At 41.3% G+C, this 25,463-nt stretch overlaps 1 protein-coding gene across 1 annotated transcript in view; it reads right to left on the bottom strand.

The window, feature by feature from the left end:
• Nucleotides 1–3,124: 3,124 nt before the first annotated feature.
• Nucleotides 3,125–25,463, bottom strand: part of LOC134792220 (disintegrin and metalloproteinase domain-containing protein 10) — an 89,989-nt gene continuing 67,650 nt past the window's right edge. Inside the window, exons 5-16 of the mRNA XM_063763473.1 lie at nucleotides 21,126–21,306; nucleotides 17,932–18,091; nucleotides 16,457–16,621; nucleotides 14,668–14,836; nucleotides 10,979–11,190; nucleotides 10,431–10,665; nucleotides 9,751–9,868; nucleotides 9,318–9,487; nucleotides 8,634–8,896; nucleotides 8,005–8,237; nucleotides 4,239–4,417; nucleotides 3,125–3,742 (exon numbers count right to left, since the gene is read on the bottom strand). Coding sequence (XP_063619543.1) covers nucleotides 3,639–3,742; nucleotides 4,239–4,417; nucleotides 8,005–8,237; nucleotides 8,634–8,896; nucleotides 9,318–9,487; nucleotides 9,751–9,868; nucleotides 10,431–10,665; nucleotides 10,979–11,190; nucleotides 14,668–14,836; nucleotides 16,457–16,621; nucleotides 17,932–18,091; nucleotides 21,126–21,306 — 2,189 coding nt within the window. The 3' untranslated portion in view covers nucleotides 3,125–3,638. The remainder of the gene's footprint in view (nucleotides 3,743–4,238; nucleotides 4,418–8,004; nucleotides 8,238–8,633; nucleotides 8,897–9,317; nucleotides 9,488–9,750; nucleotides 9,869–10,430; nucleotides 10,666–10,978; nucleotides 11,191–14,667; nucleotides 14,837–16,456; nucleotides 16,622–17,931; nucleotides 18,092–21,125; nucleotides 21,307–25,463) is intronic.

The following is a 25,463-nucleotide window of genomic DNA, read 5'->3' as shown; positions in this document are numbered from 1 at the left end:
TAATCTATTACGGTAATCTAGCTTATACTTAGGAGAAATAATGCCATTGAGTACTACGGCGATGGTTACATGATCCATCTTTACACAATTGGTCAAGTCGCTCTACATCGGAAACATTACCCTCTCGGTTTACATACAAATATACAATGTTATAGTACAGTTATGAGAATTCGCGTATTGTTTCGATATTCACTAATAAAATGGCATTACTATGGTATACTTATAAGATTGACCCTTAACATTAAATGTATAGAAAACATAAAAAATACATCATGCTCTTTGGCTTGCACGACGGAAAGTTAACTCTACGCGTAGTATGTATGACCATTAACGTATATCGTCTATCAAAGAGATCAACTGAAACGACCGACCAAACAATCGTAATCGTATATTACAGGTAGGTATATCATGTAATAGAGTAAACGTTATAATGTGATATGCAAGTTTGTGTTTGCCAGTAACACGAAGAAAACAAACCACGGCGCGCGACGCCCGAGGTAACTAAGAGAACGCATATTCACGAACACCATAACAACATTGTAAGATTTTCAGTCTAATTTAATTATTTGATCATTTGGCAATACTGTTGTTTTTTTTTTATAATTTACAATCTACTTAAAAATAACATTTAACGAATACAAAAAAGTACAAGTCCTTAGGAAGACTAAATGCAGAATTTGGAAACATTTGAGCCCATGAAGCTTCCAGTGACTTCAATAATTTCAGGACATTGTTAGAACGTATTATCTTCAGCGGGTGTGAATATTTAGAATTAGTTATTTTTTATGCAGATAGCCAAAAGTACCAAGTTACTATCCGTGAGACAGTTAAATAACCATTAATGTGTAATGCAATGGTGTGCCCAATGATTCAAGAGAACGAAGATTTACAACCTAAAATATTCCACCCGCTAGTTGTCACAACACTGGTTCGTTGGCTGAACTCGCTTCAGTTGCGGCTCTTGGCCCACGAACCTAAAAATTTCCGATTTACTAAACACCCAAGTCAAAGAATTTCCGAAATACCAAATTTCTTAATACTTGGATAATAAAGAACTTACATATTATGTTGGAAGTTCTGGTATGGTGTTTAAATAGAAACTTGATCTTTGAAAATCATGTATGAAATCTGGTATTCGGAAATAAGGGCAGTTGAACACACTAATCTAACCGCGGTAGTGTCTAACTAAACATTTACACTTCACTAATTTCAACTATGTATGGTACTTATCACACAGCGCATAAGTAGAAAAAGCGCTTGGCAGTGTTTACGTGAATATGGCATTATTTTAATAGTAATAACAATGTTGTGATGATTACTACAGTTTCTCCAAATGTTTGAGACACAACTAAAATGGGCGTTACATTGTTCAAATCGAATGTTCAATAAAAGTTTGCTGTGAACAAATAGAAAAGAACAACAATTCAACAAATGGGATTATAAAATTGGTATAATGGCACCTCCGCGTCCCCTTACATTAAAATACAATAAAAATAGATTATAAAATTACGATTACGGAGATTCCAGTAAAACAATGCGTTATACACTAACTAGTATTGGTATTCAGTTACAATTGTTTGATATTTTTACATAATAGCTTTTTATTTACTGTTTACTTCATTTATATACAAAAATATACATAAATGCCTGTTGTAAAAGCAGCTCTGACAATCCATTATTATCGTGTAGTTAAAGTATCACTGGCTCGTTAAGTTACGCCTTTTACTCTGGGATTTATAAAAATACTTGAGTAAAATCCGCTTTCATGATAAACATATGGAGTTGCCGATATACTCGTAATTACCGTCAGAGATATTAAAGTAACGGATCCTTATAAAGCCCGGGCTTGGGGGCTTAGTGAATTCAAAGATAATCTCATTCTTAAACACCAACATAATACGTAAATGAAGCAGTTGATCGACACACTTTGAGCTCGCAGTATACATAGAATAGAGTAGGTACATATATCTTTTTGATTGAGCAAACATAGTTCTTACCAATTAAACCAATATTGCGCTTTGTTATCTATTCTAATGGAAAGGAATAATTTGAGAGAACACATTTTTAATTTGACCATCCAACTATCGCAGATATAAAACTTCAATTCACGACAAAACAAAGTGTCTGAACTAGATGGATTATATCAGCGCTAAAATATAAGATTAGAATGAATAGAATGAGAGTAATACAAGTTAAAATGTGTAGACGCGAGCGGAGATGCTACTGATAGTGGTCTACGGTTATGGCGCCCTGCGACCAGGACGACAGGATACAATTAACAGTGTTGGGGCTTCCTGCTTCCACCGCTAAGTCGAGAAAGACTAACCTCCCCTATCACATTAGGGGGTTATTCAACGTCCAAAAACTATACTAATGAAACTTTACATGCGGTGGTTTAGTTTAGAGCTGTTTTTCTTTCATTTACTCATGGTCTAATAAAACATGGTCTTCTATTCCCAGAGTGACACGGGCCTACGTCACAATAACATTGCCACTTTATTTCAACATAACATGTTACATGGGTACATTATAGCTATGGTTAATAAGTTAAAATATTTCTTTATAATTTTCATTTATAATGTATTTTATCTTAATTTTTACAATAACACGTCATTTTTAATTATTCGTTAGCAATATCTTCCGATTCACGAAAGAAATTTCAGACGTTCGGGTAATTCTGTTTACATTACTGGCGACACAGGATAGCGCTGTCACATTTGACAATTCGGATCTAGATAACTTCATGCCCTGACCGTCATCCTTGTCGAACGCGTGTTAATTGTTATTTCCTTCTCGCTCAGTGTCAGCAGTCGCAGTGTTTTCCAAACTTTTCACGTCGTAAGCTTGGTAATTAATGTGTAACTGTGAATTAGTTTTTTAAACGTTTGTCTTGTATAGATAAATAAAGTTTAATTTAATACATTAGATTTGTTTTATTTTTCTATGTTTCTACATGAATAACTTAAAATTAATGCCGTTAAAATAATTTTCAACGTTGGTTAAAATTCTCCCACATTTTAAAGTTTGAGAACCTGTAAACAGCATGATGACGTAGGCCCGTGTCAGTTAGGTCATACGGGAATCTCGGAATAGAGTACCAGGCGGAGTATATTATTATACCATGCATTTACTAAACATATATGTAGTAGGAGTTCAAATACATTTTTTCATACAATCGGCGGCGCCTCCACGTCGACGAAACATGTTTACTAGAAGTCCCAGGAATGTAACGCTACTTTTACGTAATCTCATGAAAATTATTTTAGTCACTAATAATGTTCGCAGTCGCCACGTTTCGTCGACGGCCAACGCGTAAATTACGAGGCAAATCGTCCGACAAAAGACAATCGGGTCCGATCGAGCGTCGAACCCGGAATCGACACCGGTGAATATTGAATCGGGAGAAGAAGCAGCGTTCAGATATCGGCCTGCCGCTGCGGGTTGGTGACGGCGAGCGTGTCGGGGGAGTGCAGGGTGATGGTGGTCTGCGAGGCGACGGTGGCGGTGGCGGCGACGGTGGGGGTGGACGCGGCGGGGTGCGCGCGCAGCACGTAGCCGAGCAGCAGCGGCACGCCGGGCGCCAGCGCCACCAGCTCCAGGCCGCCGTCGGCCGCGCCGGCGCCGGGGTACTCGTAGTGTCAGACCTTCTGCGAGCGCATCTCGTACGCCGCGGCCGCGGGGTAGGCGTGCGCGTACGGCTCCGCGCGCCGCCCGCCCGCGCTGGGGCCCGCCGGCGCCGATGCTGTCGAATAAATACATCGTTATACTTGTGTCAAACTATATTAAGCAGATGCGCACAGGTCAGGCACGGGATACACCCCACACGTAACAGTTTCATTGTGTGCGATTTGTGTATTAAACAAAATCCACAGGTAGTTGTCTGGGATCTTAATGCCGCGATTCAGAATTTTGACAATAAGAAACGGCACCATCTAGTATATCATTCATAATAAGTGCTAAAAACAAATCCTCCCAGTCTGTGGTTCTAGTCCCACAAAAAACCTCGATAGCGCCATTCAATTATTACTATATGTACACAAAACGGCGTCATCTAGCGTGCCATTTGTAAACTAAACAAAATTCATAGAAGCTCCGCTCGGGCCAGCCGGCGTCGATAGTGTAATACGGACGTGTTATACCCTCGTGAAATAATATAAGCAGGCGCGTGACAGGTATTCTTTTAGTTTATATATCTGACTAGGCTAGGGTAGGTGGTCAACATTGAGACAGTGACTCACCGGGGGCAGTGGGTCGGGTGTAGGCGGCGGGCGGGGTGTACTTGTGCCTGGCGCGGCGGTGGCCGGGGCGCGGCGCGCGCGGCGAGGGCCGCGCCGGCTGCGCGCCGTGCGCGTGCGCGTGCGCGTGGCGCATGCGCCGCAGCGTGTTCATCGGCCGCCGCAGCGTCTCCGACAGCCGTCTGGAAACATTACGAGTGTTAGCTGTTGCCGACCCCGGCGCCGTAACCCTACGATCGACGGAGACGACCACGAAAGCACACGGTTATAGTAAAGTACATGTATAAACACAATTTAGCGTTTCCGGCCGAGGCATTACATAGTGCTTTTCACGACTACTGCGAGGAAATAAGAAAACATTTGCATAACTATAAGTACTAGCCCGCGATTTCTCTGGTAGCAAATTACTAGCCTCTGCCTGTGCTGTCTCTTGAATTTCGGTAGGCGTCAGCGTAAGAATATCATTTTCTTCACTAGAAGAACTCATTTTTATAGCGAGCGTAGATACGTGTTTCTTGTATTTTTTAGTCAAACACAATTTACACTATCCAATTCAGTACGTATATTCCGATTCCGCCTTTTTTTACTTTTTTATCACTTTTAAGAGGCGTTTTTCTGTTGTTTGCTTCAAACCGACTCTAAACTTAGAAGCGTTTTTGCTAAAAAACCACAAACAGCTACAAAAGTAATAAATGAATGGTTTTGACATTTGTTTTTTTTTTAATCAAGAAATTGGTCCTATAAATAACCTAATTTTATTTTTGAATGAAAAAGTTGCGCCAATAAAGACCTTTTCACGCCACTTTTCGGAAATGTAGCAATGGATGGTCTAAAACCAAGCTGGAAAGTAGGCAATAGCTGTAGCACCTGAACCACCACTACTACAATGTTTCATTGTTATCATCATCTGTCATTGGTGACGGTTCGCTACAGCAATGAGTATCATTTAAAACATAAAAATCAATAAAAGGTCTTTTTTGGCGCAACTTTTTCCTTCAAAAATAAAATTAGGTTATTTATAGGACCAATTTCTTGTTTAAAAAAAAAAAGAAATGTCAAAACCATTCATTTATTCAGTCAGTTCATTCGGTTCACGCTTAAGGCGTTTTTTACTTTTGTAGCTGTTTGTGGTTTTTTAGCAAAAACGCTTCTAAGTTTAGAGTCGGTTTGAAGCAAACAACAGAAAAACGCCTCTTAAAAGTGATAAAAAGTAAAAAAAGGCGGAATCGGAATATACGTACTGAATTGGATAGTGTAAATTGTGTTTGACTAAAAAATACAAGAAACACGTATCTACGCTCGCTATAAAAATGAGTTCTTCTAGTGAAGAAAATGATATTCTTACGCTGACGCCTACCGAAATTCAAGAGACAGCACAGACAGTGGCTAGTAATTTGCTACCAGAGAAATCGCGGGCTAGTACTTATAGTTATGCAAATGTTTTCTTATTTCCTCGCAGTAGTCGTGAAAAGCACTATGTAATGCCTCGGCCGGAAACGCTTAAGATGGACTCGTATTATTTGAGGACCTCCACTAACGTGTCGGCCCTCAAACTCACTCGTCCATCTTTTAGCGGTTTTCCGTCCTCTCCTACAATGTACTATTTATTGATTTTTATGTTTTAAATGATACTCATTGCTGTAGCGAACCGTCACCAATGACAGATGATGATAACAATGAAACATTGTAGTAGTGGTGGTTCAGGTGCTACAGCTATTGCCTACTTTCCAGCTTGGTTTTAGACCATCTATTGCCACATTTCCGAACAGTGGCGTGAAAAAGTGAATATGTGATGCGTCGACCTGAACAAAGGAGAACTGATAGGAACTCGGAGTAATTAACAATGGAGCCGCCATTAACAGGCGTTCCCCTCTGTCGAAAATAGGCGGCCAATGGTCAACCACATGTCAACCATATGTATGGACTGACGTTTATCTGACATGACGTGTTTGATGTGCCCGCCCCCGCAAAAAACGGCAGACTATTTTGTACCGAAAATTTTAGACATGCCGTCTCTGTTGGTTATATCCTCTAACGATAGGAACATTAAATTAAATCTGTCTTTGTCAGGCTTGCGAAAACATCCAACTCGTTGGGGGTAGTTGGAATTAAAATCTTTAACAGCCTGAGCCGTGAGATTAAAGAGGCGGCTTCTGATGACCTGTTTGTTGAAAAGTTGAAAGCCTATTTAATTGATAAGGCATTCTTTACGGTTACGGAATTCTACAGTAAATTTAACATGAAATAATTTCGGAAATAATGACATTTGTGATGTATAAGTTTTAATGATTGTTTTTTTTTTGACATTTGTATTTTTTATTGCTATTTTCTTCTTCTTTCCTTGATCTGGTTATGTGTTTTTAATTTAGTGTTAGTGTTTTTAGTTGAGTGTTTAGTGCTAGTTGTATATTTTGTAATTCTATTGTGATTTTGTTTGATATGTGTTATTTTAACATTAAAGAAATTGAATTGAATTGAAATATTTTTCACATCACCTATTCGAAAAAGGGCTTTTTCTTCCCCGCTAAGAGTGATCAAAGTGGCACTTTTCTTCCCTGCTAGGAGGGATCAAAGTTGTAATTTTCTGTTCTAGGACACGATTTTTTTCTTTCTTGCATACTATTTTTTTTTGGTCAAATAATACATATTTTGGAATATGACATTTTCCTCATAGTTGATGTGAAAAGCAGTATGTGTCACACGGTATCCAAGTTATTTCGTCTTGGGCGTTAACACTTGAATCCCTCATTACGCTCAGGATTCTACTTTACCATATGTATGGACTGACGTTTATCTGACATGACGTACCTATACATTTGATGTGCCCCTCCCCCGCAAAAAACGGCAGACTATTTTGTACCGAAAATTTTAGACATGCCGTCTCCGTTGGTTATATCCTCTAACGATAGGAACATTAAATTAAATCTGTCTTTGTCAGGCTTGCGAAAACATCCAACTCGTTGGGGGTAGTTGGAATTAAAATCTTTAATAGCCTGAGCCGTGAGATTAAAAAGGCGGCTTCTTGTGGCCTGTTTGTTGAAAAGTTGAAAGCCTATTTAATTGATAAGGCATTCTTTACGGTTACGGAATTCTACAGTAAATTTAACATGAAATAATTTCGGAAATAATGACATTTGTGATGTATAAGTTTTAATGATTGTTTTTTTTTTTTGACATTTGTATTTTTTATTGCCATTTTCTTCTTCTTTCCTTGATCTGGTTATGTGTTTTTAATTTAGTGTTAGTGTTTTTAGTTGAGTGTTTAGTGCTAGTTGTATATTTTGTAATTCTATTGTGATTTTGTTTGATATGTGTTATTTTAACATTAAAGAAATTGAATTGAATTGAAATATTTTTCACATCACCTATTCGAAAAAGGGCTTTTTCTTCCCCGCTAAGAGGGATCAAAGTGGCACTTTTCTTCCCTGCTAGGAGGGATCAAAGTTGTAATTGTCTGTTCTAGGACACGATTTTATTCTTTCTTGCATACTATTTTTTTTTTGGTCAAATAATACATATTTTGGATCATGACATTTTCCTCATAGTTGATGTGAAAAGCAGTATGTGTCACACGGTATCAAAGTTATTTCGTCTTGGGCGTTAACACTTGAATCCCTCATTACGCTCAGGATTCTACTTTAGCTCACTACGTTCGGGATTTTATTGTAGAATCCATCGCTTCATTCAGGATTCAATGTACGCCCTTGACGGAAATATATCATTTTGATCCCTTGTAACACAAACTACTAAACCTCGTGTTGTATGTTACCTGGCCGGAGCCCGCTTGGGGTTGGACGACGGCGTGTGCACGGCGCAGCACTTGACGAAGGCGCCCATGCACACGATGAGCAGGACTCCGCCGATCAGCACGGCCCACCACTGCTCGATCACCCAGGCCTGAACCGTCTGTAGCGTGGCTCGGTTCAGCAGTAAATTCTTGAGACGCGCCAGCGGGCCTTCCGCGTCCACGGCGCGGCATTTTAGGAACACATCACAGTAACCCTAAAACGAAACGTTAGAATTTAGAAGGAATGAAGATATTATAACAACATAGATTCAATGATCGGGCAAGATGTGGAAAGTTTAAGACAATTTCGTTCTTCACATTTGACAGCTAAACGAGATGATGCTATACGGCACCGTCCGTACATTATGCGGTAAGGTCCATTCACAAAGCTGTTTGATACACCACATCCCTGCTGCTGCTGTGGTATAACGACTGATTGGACTACGGTACGGTACATATGTGAACCTGTCCCTGAGGTACAGTCACCGCACGGGATTGTTATGCCATTTAGGGTTCTTGCTAAATTGGAAATTCTGTAGCGTAAGTATTGAGCAACCAATTTAGCTAGGACCCTAAATGGCGCAATAATCGCGGAGCGTGATGGTACATACCTGGAAGTTGTCACACGGCGAGCCCGGGCGGAGACTGATGCCCTCCTCGGGCAGGTTGTACTTCTTGGCGAAGCTGGCGGTGCTCTGGCAGGAGTCTGGGTCGGGTCCGACCTGGCAGGCGAGCTGGCACAGCATGCGGCGGTCGGCCGTGGCCGTCACGCCCTCCCCGCGCGCCGTCGGCGCCGACGACAGGAAGCACTCCGTCATGTTCCACAGCTTGCAGATGCTGTCGCTGCACTCGCCGGACTTGCACAGTTGGGTGCCTGCAATACAATTCATGTTGACAAAATTTCGTAAATATTGAGCGTATTCAAAGCCAATCTTTAAGGTACAGCTAGGTTTGCGTGCGGCGAATGTGTCTGATAGCGAAGACTCGCTGTCGCTAATTGCTTAAGTAGTCAGATGTGAAACGCGACTGGCGCTTTAATAGCTCATTCACCATATCTGTCTAGATGTCCGAGTGTCACAGGTAAACAGATAAATGGCATCATTATTATTTTAGATAATGCATACTGATATTACCGTTATTGCATAAAACTTGACACTACAGTGTTAAGTGAACGTTATTGTTATTGGCCGAACATAACGACGCGTGTCTACATTCGGTTGCTTCACACGTCTGGTTTCTCGCCGTCACGAATATGCAAAGGGTTTGACACTCCAGTTCATTGTAGTATACTTTACCGTTATTGCATAGAGTGCCGTTGTCCATAGCTCTCGGCTCTGGGCACATCGCAGAGCGGCCCGAACAGAACGACGCGTGACTGCATTCGGTTGCCTCGCGACATGTCTGGTTGGCGCCCGCTGTTACGAACATGCATGTTTGCGCGTTGCAGCACGGGCCTTGTGACGGACTGTAAGAACACGAAATGTATGAGTTTGAGTGGTATTGCACCTATCCAATTTCTTCGTCCAATGTGTATTGCGTCTCACATTTTTCTTTAATGAGAGAGTGAGACGCACTGACATTGGACAGGTGGAATACCACCCTTAGATAAGGAGTAAAATGACATTAACAACCTTCAACAATTTTTAGTCGCATGGATTATGTTGAATTTAAACATTTTAAACTGTTCTCAACCGTAAAAGGAAAATAAATATTATGTTGAATGTTTACCTGCACTGAGTCATGGCCCTTCTAGTGCAGCCGCGGGCGCTCATGTTGAGGCTGCGCTCCGTGTCATTGATGACACGCGGGTAGCAGCACCGGTCTTTGCACTCGAGCTCGTCATAACCTGGAATTAACATTTTTATTTAGAGACCATTTATGATTAATCCTCATCACATCATCGACCGCTATTAATAAAGGTTCTGCTTCCTGAAGCACTCTCAAGGAGTGGCCCATTTTTTCATAACCTTACCACAGTCGCATTGCTCTCCTAGCTCCACAATCTTGTTCCCACAGAACGATCCCTGGCTGGCCGAGAGGCAGTTCCTCTTCCTTCCATCCCGTACAGCGTCGAGCACTTGACTGATGTTCCCCTTTGAGCAGGCGGAGTACTTGCTCAATTTGGACCGCTTGTAAATACATGCTTCCTGATGCACTCTCAAGGAGTGCCCCATTTTATCATAAACTTACCACAGTCGCATTGCTCTCCTAGCTCCACAATATTGTTCCCACAGAACAATCCCTGGCTGGAGGAGAGGCAGTTCCTCTTCCGACCATCCCGTACAGCATCGAGTACTTGACTGATGTTCCCCTTTGAGCAGGCGGAGTATTTGCTCAATTTGGACCGCTTGTAAATACATGCTTCCTGATGAACTCTCAAGGAGTGCCCCATTTTTTCATAAACTTACCACAGTCGCATTGCTCTCCTAGCTCCACAATCTTGTTCCCGCAGAACGATCCCTGGCTGGCCGAGAGGCAGTTCCTCTTCCGTCCATCCCGTACTGCGTCGAGTACTTGACTGATGTTCCCCTTTGAGCAGGCGGAGAACTTGCTGTTGTTTGGCCGGTCGCCGCTGGTGGCCGACGCGAACATTATGAAGTTGCCCTGCTGGCCGCCTGGTCGACACTCCGACGGATAGTCGTGCTGAAATAAATAAATAAAATATTTATAGTTAACTCTTAATATGAAAAGACAATCATCAAATTTAGAATCTCATATACCTAGGTATATGAGTACAGATTTAGCATAATTGTTTTCCATCGTATTTTCTCGGAAACGTTCGTATTTGTCGTGCTACATCAGTCAACTTTTACTTTTTGTACCGAGACTGACTGAAATAGCAAGACACGTTCGTATTTTGTGAAAATACGATGGAAAGTAATTATGCACCGTAGGTAGATTTTACTCGAAAACTTGATCTAAATAAAGGTTATATGTATGTATTTGTGAAACTTACTGGCGAGCCGAAATTGTGTCCGATCTCGTGAGCCAACGTGAGCTGGCTGACTTTGGGCGGCACGCGGCTGTTGTAGTTGACGAACGTGATGATGCCCGTGTTGAGCGACCGCTTCGTACTCTGGTACATGCCGCCTATTGTCTCGGTGTAGGTCTTGTATTTCTCGCAGATGCCGCCAGACGCGCCGCTCGCGCTTGCGACCCATGCTAGACCTGTGACAAAAAAGATATATGGACTTATTTTAAATGTTAGGGAAGACAAATTTTGATCGGAAACACGGGTTGAAACTGCTGTCCAATTTTTAATAATACATCATACATAAATAAACACTTTAAAACTAGCTATGTTTGAGTTAAGTAATGTAGGTATTTGATTTAGATATGATGAGTTCGTGGAAACGCTATCTGAAATTAAACTGCCGTGCAGTTTATTTAATTTTGTTCTTTGATAAACGCCGAAACTACTTTATATGCCCGTCAACGAAATATTTTTGATTAGTAAAGCCTTTTAAGTACATAGATTATTCATCCATAACGTATTCATGAAAAGTATTTATAAAACACTTAAACAAATTAACAAGAACATTATGAACACATTATAAACTGATATAGATATATAGATGATATAGACTAAAGAAAAAGTGACCAAGTCCACCGGTAGTGTTTATAATTTATATATAGTAGTGTGACGACTGACGACTTAAAAAACACAAATCAAAGTATTTTCATAAAAATAATTTGATTTGTTCCCTAGTTGGATTATGAACAAACTTATAAAATTCAAAAGTCTAACTAACTCAGCTGTCAGTCGATTTTGAAAGTCGACAGAGGACACCGAAAATATCGATTCAAAGAAGATTCAAGATAGATTTGACACCTAAAGTTAATCGGTCGTATAAAGAGACTCGCTCGAGACACCGTTGTCTGCAGATTGCCTTGTTGAAATATAACTCGGGCGTCGGAGGGAATTTTGTTTGAGATTCAAATAAAAATATTTATCTGGCGAAAACGAGTCGTAAATCCATATCCTTAAAGTAAATAAATCAGACAAGAGCGACAAAATTGCGAACGCACGGAGCTTGCGAGTAAACGATCGTGGGCGAACGGATTTGGTCCCGATAAAAGACAAGTACCCAGACTTGGCTAAATGTTTCGTAAGTAGTATTAAAATACTGGTCATACGTAGTTAAAAGTATACTGACTGAGTATTTTTTAGGGTTCCGTACCTCAAAAGGAAAAAACGGAACCCTTATAGGATCACTCGTGCGTCTGTCTGTCTGTCCGTCTGTCACAGGGTATTTTCTCGGAAACTACTGGACCAATTAAGTTGAAATTTGGCACACATACGTAAATTAGTGACCCAAAGATGGACATGTTTTTTTATAATTTTAAAATACATAAGTTCGAAGTTATTTAAGAAAATAGCCAAAAAATTACCATTACCCCCCCTTTATCTCCGAAACAACTGGGTCTAAAATTTTGATAAAATACACAAAATAGTTCTTTACCTATAGATGACAGGAAAACCTATTAGAAATGTGCAGTCAAGCGTGAGTCGGACTTATGTACGGAACCCTTGAAACGCGAGTCCGACTCGCACTTGGCCGGTTTTTTATATCACACTCTTCGTGACATAAGACATGTAGGTATCTACTCACTAACGCAAACGGCCTTGACTCTAAGGAAAAAACAGTAAAGTAAACAAAAAATGCTTTAGTTTTTTGCTTAATTTATTCCACAAAAGTTTTACTAGAGCCCAGTCTATTGCTAAAAGGTGGATTTATCTTGCAGTTTGACTCATGAAGGTCAATTTAAGAAGATAATTGGAAACAGAAACAATGATACGTTGTTTGTGTCTGGAGTTCTGAGTAACATGATTCATTCTCGAATAGGTATAATGATGTCGCTGGGTACGTCAATTACACAATATTTAGGTACATACGTACTACGTGTATAATCTTCCCGCCTGTTAATGATGCTTTCTTTGAAAGTGATATTCATAATGTCATACTCAATGACAGCAGTCGATGTTGTATATCTCACTGCGGAATATGTATGTAGGTATATATTTTAAATAAATGAAGATTGCGTAGTCTGATCCATTACTTTTGATGCTGCTTGTATTATTATTTACTTCTTAATAGATGAAAGTTAATAACGAAATTTCATTAAATACTTTCTGAACTTACCTAAAACATTGACATGAAATCACTGTCCGTTTGAAGACTCAAAAGAAACAAGCCTGTTTAAAAATAATTTTACCTTCATATCTGTATACCTTTGAACCTTTGGTTGGAAATTGAACAAGTCAATGTTGTTGACTCACTACTGTCAAGGTTCCGTCACACAGGCGCGTTTTCCGGGCGGGGCGTGAGCGCGGCGTAAGCGTTTTATATGTAAAAGCGGCGCGCCCGGCTCACGCGCCGCCCGAAAAACGCGCCTGTGTGACGGAGCCTTTATAGTGTTCAATAACAGGTGTTTACCTAGAGTGCCGCCGGTGAAGTCCCGGTAGGTGAACACGTAGGCGAGGCAGAAGTCCTCGTGGTTGGCGAGCGAGTGCAGGTTCAGGAAGTTGGACACGTCGATGTTGTTGACTCACTGGCTCACTGCTGTTGTAGTGTTCAGTAACAGGTATTTACCTAGAGTGCCCCCGGTGAAGTCCCGGTAGGTGAACACGTAGGCGAGGCAGAAGTCCTCGTGGTTGGCGAGCGAGTGCAGGTTCAGGAAGTTGGACACGTCGATGTTGTTGACTCACTGGCTCACTGCTGTTGTAGTGTTCAGTAACAGGTATTTACCTAGAGTGCCCCCGGTGAAGTCCCGGTAGGTGAACACGTAAGCGAGGCAGGTCCTCGTGGTTGGCGAGCGAGTGCAGGTTCAGGAAGTTGGACACGTCGATATTGTTGACTCACTGGCTCACTGCTGTTGTAGTGTTCAGTAACAGGTATTTACCTAGAGTGCCCCGGGTGAAGTCCCGGTAGGTGAACACGTAGGCGAGGCAGAAGTCCTCGTGGTTGGCGAGCGAGTGCAGGTTCAGGAAGTTGGACACGTCGATGTTGTTGACTCACTGGCTCACTGCTGTTGTAGTGTTCAGTAACAGGTATTTACCTAGAGTGCCCCCGGTGAAGTCCCGGTAGGTGAACACGTAGGCGAGGCAGAAGTCCTCGTGGTTGGCGAGCGAGTGCAGGTTCAGGAAGTTGGACACGTCGACGTTGTTGACTCACCGGCTCACTGCTGTTGTAGTGTTCAGTAACAGGTATTTACCTAGAGTGCCCCCGGTGAAGTCCCGGTAGGTGAACACGTAGGCGAGGCAGAAGTCCTCGTGGTTGGCGAGCGAGTGCAGGTTCAGGAAGTTGGACACGTCGATGTTGTTGACTCACTGTGTTGTAGTGTTTACCTAGAGTGCCCCCGGTGAAGTCCCGGTAGGTGAACACGTAGGCGAGGCAGAAGTCCTCGTGGTTGGCGAGCGAGTGCAGGTTCAGGAAGTTGGACACGTCGATGTTGTTGACTCACTGTTGTTGTAGTGTTCGGTAACAGGTGTTTACCTAGAGTGCCCCCGGTGAAGTCCCGGTAGGTGAACACGTAGGCGAGGCAGAAGTCCTCGTGGTTGGCGAGCGAGTGCAGGTTCAGGAAGTTGGACACGTCGATGTTGTTGACTCACTGTTGTTGTAGTGTTCAGTAACAGGTGTTTACCTAGAGTGCCCCCGGTGAAGTCCCGGTAGGTGAACACGTAGGCGAGGCAGAAGTCCTCGTGGTTGGCGAGCGAGTGCAGGTTCAGGAAGTTGGACACGTCGATGTTCTCGAGACAGAATTGGTTCGTCTCGCTGGTGCCGTAGTGGTGATTGCATTCGGAGTCATCGATCTGTACAAGAACAGTTTTTTTATCACACTGACTGGCAATCAAACTTAGAATATCAAGACAGTAAGTCTTCGTTCGTCATTCGTCAACAAAATGAGTTTCAAATTATACAAATGGTGTTTATAAGCACTTATGTTGCCAGGGACCGGTGTTCTTTCTTTCATCCTTTCTTTACCTGCCCTCTCACTCACAACTCTTACAGTCAAAGTCTCAAAATATCATTTCAATATTCTCAAAAGATCAAAGCATCGAATTATTAGGTCGACTCAACAAAAGCACTGAGATTTTACAAATAAGTACTTTGAATAATACTAAAATACTTGTAACTGACAGAGGGATCACGTTCGTCCACCTTAATAATGATAAATTGAAGCACTTTACTTAATTGAATTCGGGTGAAATATTTTGCTCCATCTCATTTACCGTTATTACAAAAAAGACAAATATAATATAATTACAAAAATGAGTACAATCTTAAATAAGGCATTAAACCAAACGGGGAGCGCGATGTACGACCATTTCTCACGCGAATGGGTTGTAAGTCGTAAATAGTCGTAATACCGAACCGTGTCACCCGGCGACTCTTGTAATACGTGCACTTTACTCCACTAGATTATAAGACCGAGATTGGCAATAGTCGAAATGTAGCGTGAGGGTAGAAGCGGTACTATAGTAGTAATAAAAGTTTAAGTGATTGGGGAGATTAGTTAATAGAAGTTGAAGAGTTGAAGTGGGGTAGCGTTTAGTTTTTTTAGAACTGCGCGTTGTTACACGCGAGGACAATAATAATACAGAAGAGCGTTTTATCAACCCGTAAAAGTGCATCTTGATCAAAATTCGTTTTCTGCATATGATATTCTATTACGGACAGTTTACATGCTTTAGGTATTATCGCACTAAATGTTAATTTACTCCCACGATATACCTACTGGTTTGTGGGAGCCGATGACAACTTGGCAGCCATATCACACACGAATGATCACATATTAACATTAATTAGACATAGATAACGATCATTTAAATTCGCATCATATTCATATTCTGTCCCAAAATATTATAGCATACTCGCTACTGCTCGCGATTTCATCTGCGCAATAAATTTCGTTTTAAGGATTATCCTGCCCTTCCTAGGGACTACAGACCACCTCCATTCCATGCCAAGTTTCATCTAAATTGGTTCGCCAATTATGCGTGAAGTGGTAACAGGCGGACAGAGTTACTTTCAAGATTCGCGTTTATTATATGAAAAGGGATAATGGGCCAAAACCAAAATAGCTGACGCCATCTTGACTGCCGCTTAGCTTTATCTGCTGGCGGCTGCTGTATGCCAAGAAATTCACTGACACTGACAGGTACACTGCGGTACACGGCATGCACTATCTTCACGTGTTTCCAAAGGATCAGTCTAATACTGTCGTAGGTAGATTTGCATGGAATCAACGGCGGCCTTAACCATAGCGTGACTGTTAGCAGATCTTTCCAAGGTACTTGTCGTTTTACTAAAAAAAACTGCGCGAGTTATTGTCAGGTGTAGGTTTCAAGCGACTGCCCTGGCTACCCCCTAAATACGCCGCTTCATGGAATAAAGAACCTAAAATATAAAAGGATAAAAATAAAACATACCTTTATCCGCTGAACTTCAAACTGTATGTTCCTGTGCTCCATATGTCCGTCGAAGCGCGTGCTCTTGTAGATGTAGTTGACGGCGGTCACGTGGTGCGCGATCAGCGAGAGCAGCTCCTCGCGGGTCTTCATGTCCACTTCGGCCTTCTTGCTGGGGTCTCGGTGCTACAAATAAAGGAATATTAAGATTCTGCCGATGATTGTCGACTTGTGCGAGCGGGACCTCGCTATATACGTGCACAGCGCTGTCTCGCTCACAGACTGGATAGCCGCGTTAGGCAAAGCGTATGCTGAGACGCAGGCGACGCAGTTCACGAAGCGCAGCGCAGATCAGACTTTGTAAAGTATAGAACGTCCTTTAGCTACGCACGCTGCATCTCAAGGGCGTTCCATAGTTTACAAAATCTGCTCTGCGCTGCGCTGCGTGAACTGCGTCGCCTGCGTTTCAGCATACGCTTAGCCTAAACCTTGTTTTTAGCACTTCTCTTACTTTTAAGTGATAAGGGTCCATTGCATGACATAGCTTGTTTACAGGAAAATAATGCAAAATTACTTGTTCACACTCGCGGTCGTTCACCTCAGAGCAAAAGAAAGGTCAAAACAATTGTTACTCTCAGATTTAAAACGTCTTTTTTTTTAATTGTGCAACAAACATTGCCGACAGTAGGTAATTTACCATATCAGCGGTTTCCGCTTCAATATAAAAATAAAATAAGCATCAAAGCGCATTTTTGGACAATGAATCCATTTATGAATATCGCCAACGCATTTCATATCAATATTCCAGACAGACTATATTTCCCGTAGCTGGTCATTTCAATTATTGTAACTACTTCACAATTCACATTAGTTCACTAATTATTTTACACTGCTTATTATCTGTTTGGAGTCCGCCTGGGTCACTCCGACTCCCTCCTTAAAACCATGGTAACAAGAATTTTCCTGCCTACCTACACCCTTTACTACTTAGTACTATACTTGCCGCAAAACTAACTGGCGACTGAGGTCATAATGTTATTTCCTTTACCCTTGTTAAGACTAACCAAGAGTGAAAGAGATGGCATTATGACCTGCCTCGCTACTTAGTTTTGCGGCAAGTATAAACATGAAGAGATGATGATGATGATGATGATGTAGAGTCAACTGTCTTTCCAAAATTTCTTTTAAGAAATCCTACATCTTTACTGTTGTATCCTGGCCTGGCTGAAGACAAAATAATAACAAAAAATAGTCGATCACCTATAGACGGACGCGACGCTTTCCGGCCAAACGTACAACATCGAATAAATTACCTGATACAATGATTATTGATAAAAGTACTCACATCAGGAAACCCCTCCCTGACGTGCCGCCATATGAGCGGGTCCGTCTGTATGTATAGCGAGCAGCTGGTCCGGTTCGCCTCCTTGGCCGCTCGCCGCGAACGCCAGTGACCGCTGTTCGCCAATCCGATGATTATTGATAAAAGTACTCACATCAGGAAACCCCTCCCTGACGTGCCGCCATATGAGCGGGTCCGTCTGTATGTATAGCGAGCAGCTGGTCCGGTTCGCCTCCTTGGCCGCTCGCCGCGAACGCGAGTGTCCGCTGTTCGCCGCCCGCGAGTACTTGTCGTGGTACTGCATGTCCCAGAACCTGAACATTGATATCAGTTCACTAACAATTCATGAATCTTAATGCAAAGACATAAGGTATATCAATGGTTAGTTACAAGTGTTGTTATTAGTACAATACAAACGATACAATGTGATACTTGTCTATTGTGAGAGGACAATGTCACAATCGAACACCGAAAAAAATAATTTTCTACAATACTACCAGAACGTATAGTAATTAAAAATATAGTTATACCTACTAAAATCCGGTAGTAATAACAAAAAATGTTGTATCGTGTAAAACTTGTTTTTTAAACATCACTGTTTAATTCTAGTTAAATGCAATTTAGTACTGCTTACAATTTCGTTGTATATGTAAAGATGCAAGTGTTGTAAATATTAAACGTTTGTCTCGTTTAATATATGCATCGTAACACTAACTATTGATATGTAAAAATAAAGATACGAGTGTACACGTTACAAGTTATTATGTTGTGGTTACTATAATGCATTGTAGTCTGAACGAATCAAACAGTTGTGCCAACACCACGGTGTATGCGCGGGTGGCGGGGGACGGAGAAAGGAATTGCGCAATTCACAGAACGGCAGCCATTACGCCAGCGTCTTACGTTCCGGCCGGTCGATGTTTTATTTACGTAGATCCTGTCCATAATTTTATTGTAAACTAGTACAAGTGTATAGTATAAGTGCGTGTTGTTTGCGTGTTGCTGACACAGTGAAATGTGCGGGCACCGATTAAGGAAAAGTCCTCCCGCACCGATGTGGATAAGGAGGGATTCAAACTGGTGGAAAGGAAACGCAAGGCGCGCAGGGCGCCTCGTAAAACTCTGTGTGGCACTGCGGAGCCGGTTAATTCTGGCCTACGAGTTGCGACACCGAGTACCTAAGGCGCTCTACGTGTCTCGCCTGCATTACTCCGCCGGGGCCGACGAGGTGGTGGAGTACGTCCGCCGGAAGACTGGCTACACGCTGAGGGTGCACCAGCTACAGTCGCGCCACTATGTGCACTTCAGTTCATTTGTAGTGCGCGTGCCGCGGCCTCTGCAGGACACCATCGCAAGCGCGGACTTCTGGCCGAAGAGTGTGGTGTTTCGGCGGTTCCGGGGCAACCTGCCGAATCCTACGCCGAGTCAGACGACGCTACGGAGCCACGCTGTTACGTCGTCGCCCAAATCCAATGTTTAATTTGTATGTCATTTTTGTGTCTATTGTTTTCTTTGTGGAGACAAAATGTTTTTTTCTTTTGTAGTGTCACAGTGCCTTGGTTTTACTGTAATGCTGTGTTACTTATTTGATCAATAAAAAAAAAAAAAAATAAGTGTGTAAAACTTGTCTGTATTTACTAGAAGAGCAGTGTACTGGTTATATATTGTTCACGTAACCAGAACCCACTGTGCTGAAGGGACTTCTAAACGGGCCATATGTTCACTGCAATATGTGGCCGGCAACTATTAGTGTCCCTCTCTAACATGTGAGTAAGAGGACACCAATAGTTGCCGGCCACATATTGCAGTGAACATATGGCTCGCTTAGAAGCCCCATTAGCACAGTGCGTTCTGGTAACGTGAACAATATAAAACCAGTACACCGCACAAATCGTTCAGTTACATATACTGAATACCTTGTTATAACAACAGGACAGGGACGTATATGTTACTGTATCATTTAGTTACCATTAACAGACCGGCTAGTTGGGTTTACTAAAAGTCTTATACCCACTACTATACACTTCATAGAATTAACAAATTTAATGTAACAAGAATGGTCTGGTTATGTTTACAAAGTGTCCTGTCGTCACATATACAACAAGACAATATAGTACAGCTAACCAGATTCTGGTTACCAGTACCAGGTTTTTTTTTCAGTGAAATCGGACACAATCGCGCGTTTTTAAACCGGCTCATTTAATATATGTTCACAATCACTATATTAAACTAAAGTTTTCAAGCCGGGTGTTACGACCTCTCATACAATACGACTAACCATTGTAGGCTTTAAAGCGAACCTAAAAATATGCAAACTACAGAATTATAATATACACCCCGGGTGTATTGTATGAGAGGTCGATACTGATAAAATCAACGGCAGTTGTAGGTAAAATCAGTTGTACCTAACTTCTTAGAAAGAGCCTTTTAATCTAAAATTAGATAGAACTTTATTAAATATTTATCATTCAAAATATACAATTCATAAATCTTACAATCTACTTACAAAATTTAGTTACTTACTTTAGTTGTTATAAACGCTACACAGAACAAGGTTAATGAAAAGTGGCACAATAGTTAAAGGGTATGCTATTACTTTTATATCCAGCAAATAAAAATAAGTTCCACAACACGTTAATATCAATATATGCTCAAGCAACGGGTCGTAAAGATGATTTCGGTGGATGATAGAGACTACAGAGCGTGTGTGACAGAATTTATCTTGACTACACACGAAGTCAACGATGTATAAAATTAACTCATTGCGTTTAGCATAATCCTGCTGATGACTAACATGTTGCTAGGAGGGTAGCTAGTTCCCGGTCTAATTAGCAAATTATGAATAATTAGTAAGTAAATGAGCTTGGCGAATTGAGCTCTGCTATATGTCAGTTAATGTATGCTTTAACGGGAGTAAACCCAATTTCTCTGCTTATTTACTCTGATTTGACGGGTTTGGCTGTGCATAATATGCAGGCTGCGAAACATGTCGTTTTGGGCGAAGCAAGTCGATACTGTACGCCAAGGGTCTCCAAACTTTTTTTAGCTGAGGGCCATATTGCGCCTCAGAAACTTTCGCGCGGGCCACCGACGGTGTTTGGTTGTTAGGAATAGTTCCACTCTCAATGAATGCTGAACCCCTGGAGCCTGGCTTCCGCGGGCCGGATTGGAACGCGTCGCGGGCCGGATTTGGCCCGCGGGCCGGGTTTTAGAGACCCCTGCTGTACGCCATTCGGATAAAATCTAAGTAATCGGTAGTAAGATTCGTTTCCGTAAAGTATCGTCGACACATTCGTAGGGCTTATTGAAAAAACAAAAGGTCTACTAAAAGTACCAGGCTTGCATTACCTAGGGTTATCATCCCTCAAGCTGTTAGGATGTGGCGGGGGCGAAGACGGTATATGGTGTGGGTAGGGGTTGGCTGATGGCGCGGGCGGTGACGGTGAGACCTCGTCCTCTACACCAGAATTCTGGATGCGCTCCATCCACTGCACCACCTCGTCTGTGATACCGCAGCCGCCCACGTGACCTGTACGATATAACATAACATAAATGACTGGCACAAGTAGTAAACCGGTAAATTGTGAGATGACCAAGCAAGAGATTTTGTTTGAATAGTTGTTCAATGCTAGCTCGTTGAACATATCTCAGCGCGGAGGCCTAAGATACATCAACATAGTAAGGACAACATTACACTGAAGTTTTCGTTATGAATACAAATAGTCCGGTGGCCGGCTGCATGAAACAAACTAGGGCATGCATTACCGGTTCCGGTACCAAGAATTTCATTTCCCGGTTCTGGGCATGGACGGAACCGGGATTCCCGGTTCTTCCCGGTTCTCAAGGCATCTTTTGAATACTTTTAAGAAATTGTTTGTGTTAGCGTACAATCTTTATCGAATGACTTATTTTGATATAAATAATTGCATAAGAATTAATAAATAACTTGATTTATTAAAAAAAATACTTAATTGGCGTTCCAACCTATTTTACGAAATTAACCGGCACACTTTGCCTCCTCCTGGGCCGAGCCACACGGCCGTAGCGTAGTCGATGCACTCAGCACTATGACGGTACGGCCTGCCTGCACGAATACCTACTTTACTAGGTTAGTTTTTTGGGTTATTTGGGTCCCCCGTTTCATAGCACCATTATTAAATGTTATTTAATGTCCCGAGCTAAAGTACTAAAACATTACTACTACTGAATTGGGAATAAATAGTCATGATGATGAGAACCGGGAAGTACCGGTACCGGGTCTTCAGTACCGGTTCTTTTGACACTATGGAATTCCCGGGAATTTGAGAACCGGGAATTCCCGGGAGCATGCCCTGAAACAAACCTCATCAAAAAATAGAATATACCTACCCTGTAGAGGTACCTGACATTTAGTAGCTTCCAACGCACTTGGTCGGCCTAGGCTTAACCTGGCAGATTTTGTACAAATGGCAAAAACGTTGGACAAAAATTCACCAAAAAAAAACACCTCATCGAAAAATAGAATGAAACTTGTATGGTAGGATACCTGACCTTGAGGACAGTAAAAAAAAAAAGTGGTCGGCCTCACCGTAGCCTGGCAGTTTTTGCAGTCCGACCAAATTTGTGGTACCACGTGACAGCTACAATTTACCTCATCGAAAATAGGATAAAAAAAAAACGGATTATAATAGCTAAAATAAACCTGTTGACGTATGGCTTGTTACGGACGGCTTTCATAAATTCAATGTGGCAGTGTGCGGCAGAATCCACTTGCATCAAATTTGATGCAACACATTGTGGCTGGACATTAAGAGATGAAATGTATAAGATCAAATGGTTTGAAGGACACATAACGCCTTTGCGAGTCGAAGAAATAACAATAGATAAGTCGGAGTCTGGGGAAAGTTCGTCAGACTTCGACTCCGAAGATGATTATGATTAACAGTAATTATTAACAATAAAAGGGTTATTCCCACTAGTTACCACCAAGTTCTTATCAGTGGTAACTACTGGGAATTATTTTCCCACCTTTTACCACTGGTAACTACTGGGAAAAAAAATTCCTAGTAGTTACCACCAACTCGGTTTGGTGGTGCCTAAATTCCCAGTAGTTACCACTGGTAAAAGGTGGGAATTTCTTTTCTACAAACCGAACTTCGAAGGAGAAATGCTACAGTTGATGGAAAAAAGGCTGATTTGATGCAAAGATAATCACTTAATATATGTGAGGTTATCTTGTGTATTTTACCGTTTATTAAAATTTTGGAAGGCTCACGTGCAGTTTTTCCTCTTATATTAAAAGTGTTCGATTGAAAACTAAGCTTTGGTGTATACCTGGATCACCTGCATGTACAAGAAGGCGTTTCATATACGCCCGCCCATCAGATAGGTACACAAAGTCATGATGCGTATGGAATGCAGCATGTGTGGCCAAACCATTATGCCCTAAATTATGTACTACTTCGTTAAAACTTAGCTTACCTGTGTATTTACTCTTTCCAAAATATTTATCTTCCTTAAAATGCAGCCTACACAAACGGTCTTTGTCATTTGCCTTAGTTTTTGGTACTCAAAGCTTTTTCTCACCGATTTATGCATATCGGGTCCTTGGGAAAAAAGGGAGATCCTATAGGTATATTTCCACAATTTGTCGCACACTATTGCAGTATTGTGCAGAAAAAAAAACATACAACCGAATTGATAACCTCCTCCTTTGGGATTTGGAAGTCGGTTAAAACAGGAGAATGTTTACAATTTATTGGAAACAATGTATGTGATTTGACAGTGACAGCAACTCCACTATGGAGACGCCACCTGGCGTGATAAAATGTCAGTTATGCCTCCTCATTCTATCTGTAGTGGAAAAGTAGGATATACGATTCAAAACTTGTCAAAAATCGATGAAAACCTTTTTATTTTTGACATCTGCGAGACTTCATCTCAACGTAAGTGTTACTCTGAAACCACGTCGGTAGTTAGAAAACGTCATTTAGATATTAGATAGATTTATGAATAAAATTTGAACTGAATGTTTTCTTTTTTTTTTAAAGCCCTCTAAGGGAGGTCTCCATGGACTCATTTACTTATGACTTTTTTCAGTTAGCATTATTAAGTTAAGTTCAAGCTGCGAAGAAACCATATTTTTAATATATAAATTATTATTCTTTATAAATGTGGTCGGACTGCAAAAACTGCCTGGCTAAGGGGAGGCCGACCAAGCCATACGTCAACAGGTTTATTTTGCTATTATAATCCGTTTTTTATTCATCCTATTTTTCGATGAGGCAAATTGTAGCTGTCACGTGGTACCACAAATTTGGTCAGTCTGCAAAAACCGACAGGTTAAGGTGAGGCCGCTCAAGACATACGTCAACAGGTTTATTTTAGCTATTATAATCCGTTTTTTTCGTCCTATTTTTCGATGAGGTAAATTGTAGCTGTCACGTGGTACCACAAATTTGGTCAGTCTGCAAAAACCGACAGGTTAAGGTGAGGCCGCTCAAGACATACGTCAACAGGCTTATTTTAGCTGTTATAATCCGTTTGTTTCATTCTATTTTTCGATGAGGTAAATTGTAGCTCTCACGTGGTACCACAAAATTGGTCCGACACAGGAACCTGCCAACACAGGATTTGGCCGACCACTTTTTTTTTACTGTCCTCAAAGGCAGCTATCGTACCATACAAGTATCATACGATTATTCGATAAAAATTTTTTGATGTTTTTTTTATAAATTTGGTCGGACTGCAAAAATTGCCAAGTTAAGGTGAGGCCGACCAAGACATACGTCAACAGGCTTATTTTAGCTATTATAATCCGTTTGTTTCATTCTATTTTTCGATGAGGTAAATTGTAGCTCTCACGTGGTACCACAAAATTGGTCGGACACAGGAACCTGCCAACACAGGATTTGACTGACCACTTTATTTTTTACTGTCCTCAAAGGCAGCTATCGTACCATACAAGTATCATACGATTATTCGATAAAAAATTTTTGATGATTTTTTTATAAATTTGGTCGGACTGCAAAAATTGCCAAGTTAAGGTGAGGCCGACCAAGACATACGTCAACAGGCTTATTTTAGCTATTATAATCCGTTTGTTTCATTCTATTTTTCGATGAGGCAAATTGTAGCTGTCACGTGGTACCACAAATTTGGTCAGTCTGCAAAAACCGACAGGTTAAGGTGAGGCCGCTCAAGACATACGTCAACAGGTTTATTTTAGCTATTATAATCCGTTTTTTTCATTCTATTTTTCGATGAGGTAAATTGTAGCTCTCACGTGGTACCACAAAATTGGTCGGACACAGGAACCTGCCAACACCGGATTTGACTGACCACTTTATTTTTTACTGTCCTCAAAGGCAGCTATCGTACCATACAAGTATCATACGATTATTCGATAAAAATTTTTTGATGATTTTTTTATAAATTTGGTCGGACTGCAAAAATTGCCAAGTTAAGGTGAGGCCGACCAAGACATACGTCAACAGGCTTATTTTAGCTATTATAATCCGTTTGTTTCATTCTATTTTTCGATGAGGTAAATTGTAGCTCTCACGTGGTACCACAAAATTGGTCGGACACAGGAACCTGCCAACACAGGATTTGACTGACCACTTTATTTTTTACTGTCCTCAAAGGCAGCTATCGTACCATACAAGTTTCATACGATTTTTCGATAAAAATTTTTCGATGATTTTT

The sequence above is a fragment of the Cydia splendana genome, chromosome 7, assembly GCF_910591565.1.
Source record: "Cydia splendana chromosome 7, ilCydSple1.2, whole genome shotgun sequence".
Lineage (NCBI taxonomy): Eukaryota > Metazoa > Arthropoda > Insecta > Lepidoptera > Tortricidae > Cydia > Cydia splendana.
The sequence above is the reverse complement of the archived record's forward strand: the minus strand, read 5'-3'. Positions and strand labels throughout refer to the sequence as shown.